The sequence below is a fragment of the Hylaeus volcanicus genome, chromosome 7 (genome assembly GCF_026283585.1).
Source record: "Hylaeus volcanicus isolate JK05 chromosome 7, UHH_iyHylVolc1.0_haploid, whole genome shotgun sequence".
Lineage (NCBI taxonomy): Eukaryota > Metazoa > Arthropoda > Insecta > Hymenoptera > Colletidae > Hylaeus > Hylaeus volcanicus.
Window position 1 is genome coordinate 12,786,443 of NC_071982.1, and position 1,693 is coordinate 12,788,135.

Here is a 1,693-nt window from a genome sequence, read left to right on the forward strand (position 1 = left end):
AAAATGTTGGTTTCTACAACATATTTAAAAATCATCGAGATCGGCGAAGAGGTACCTGTTTTCTATAATTATCACGTTCTCCGCTACTTCGGTACTCCTCTTGAATCCTTGACACTTTCGGAACGCCCACCGTCGGGAATAGGCGAATTAATGTACGACGGCGATTCCGGAAAACTTGAAATGAGAAAACTGAGTCTCCTTGACGCGTGGAGTTCTAAACGAGCACGGATGAGCGACAGAACGTCGCAAGGATGCAAGGACTTTTTCTAAAGACGAACAACGACGGCGCATTCTGATTCGCGTCGATTATAAATTGCCGACCTAGCGAAGGTTCGAGGACGGGAATCCTTGAAAGGAAGGTGAAAGTTAACTCAAGAAACGTTGACAATTTTATTCATTCTTACGGGGATCCGTGATCCTCGATTCCGCTCGTTTCAAACTTCATCGGCGCTGAGAACTCTCGTCCCTTCGTTACTGGGCTTCTGCTGAAGTTTCGTCGACAGTTTCTTCGCCGTCTGCGTTATCTGCGAAGAGAAACGCTACAATTCAACAGCGGAGTAGTGATAATAGATGCTGGTAGTAACAATTAGACCGTAGATCTTTATGCAAAATATAGGATTCCTGAATAGGAATTTATTTTACTCTGCAAATACAGGGTGCGGAAATACAGGGGCAGAAGTAACTCCCACATTTTAAAAAACGATTGAAAAAAGGTGATACAAGATAACACCGGAAACTTTTTATTTCTTAAATTTAAATATAAAAAAGTTGTTTTTACTTTATGTGTTAAAAATTATGTCGTCCAAATGGTGGCCATTACGGCGATACACATTTGGAGTCGTTCTTGAAAGCTTTTCCATCACTCTCGCTAGCATTTCGGACGAAATTCTTTCACTTTCCTCTTGGATGGCCTCCTTTAGGACGACATCATTTTTAAAACATAAAGTAAAAACAACTTTTTTATATCTAGATTTAAGAAATAAAAAGATTCTGATGTTATCTCGTACCACTTTTTTTCAATCATTCCTTATTATTCCTGCCGCGCCCTGTATTATTACGTAAACCTTTACTTTCAGTATTTTTTTCATATCATTCCATGCTGCGTCCATTTCGAATATTCGAGTAAAAAATTCAGCGTTCGAATCTTCGAAATTCCAGGCACGCCTCGAAACTTACCTCGGCTTCCACGTCGATTACAGCAGCGATATCGTTCAACGCTGTTAAATATTCCGAGGCGCTTCCTACGTTTCCCAGAGCCTCGAGAATGATCGCGTAATTAATCAGTATCAGTGGATCCTGGGGCGCCAGCTCGTGGGCCTTCTGCAACACCTTCTCGGCGCCCTCCAGGTCGTCCAAACGCTTCAGAGCGACTGCAACATTAATAGACTGAGAACTGGCTGCGAAAATCAGGAATATCTAAGGTGCAACGAAAATTTGTATCTAAAAACACTTCTTACTAGATAACAAAGACAAAAGAACAATACAAATAAAATCGATTCGATTTTATTTATCGCATAATTTATTTACTCTTCGATTCGATAATTTGTATTGTTCTTTTTTGTACGGATTTCCCGCACCTCAGCCTTCTGTCATTGCATACGTAGTTAACTAATAGTATAAATAATAAGAAAAACACATTGCCAGAACTGCACCTTATTATTGAAATTTTAAAGAATTACTTTCCTGCTTACCA

At 39.9% G+C, this 1,693-nt stretch overlaps 1 protein-coding gene across 1 annotated transcript in view; it reads right to left on the reverse strand.

The window, feature by feature from the left end:
- Positions 1 to 102: 102 nt before the first annotated feature.
- Positions 103 to 1,693, reverse strand: part of LOC128879288 (Bardet-Biedl syndrome 4 protein homolog) — an 18,945-nt gene continuing 17,354 nt past the window's right edge. The window contains exons 9-10 of the mRNA XM_054128285.1: positions 1,177 to 1,370; positions 103 to 524 (exon numbers count right to left, since the gene is read on the reverse strand). Coding sequence (XP_053984260.1) covers positions 435 to 524; positions 1,177 to 1,370 — 284 coding nt within the window. The 3' untranslated portion in view covers positions 103 to 434. The remainder of the gene's footprint in view (positions 525 to 1,176; positions 1,371 to 1,693) is intronic.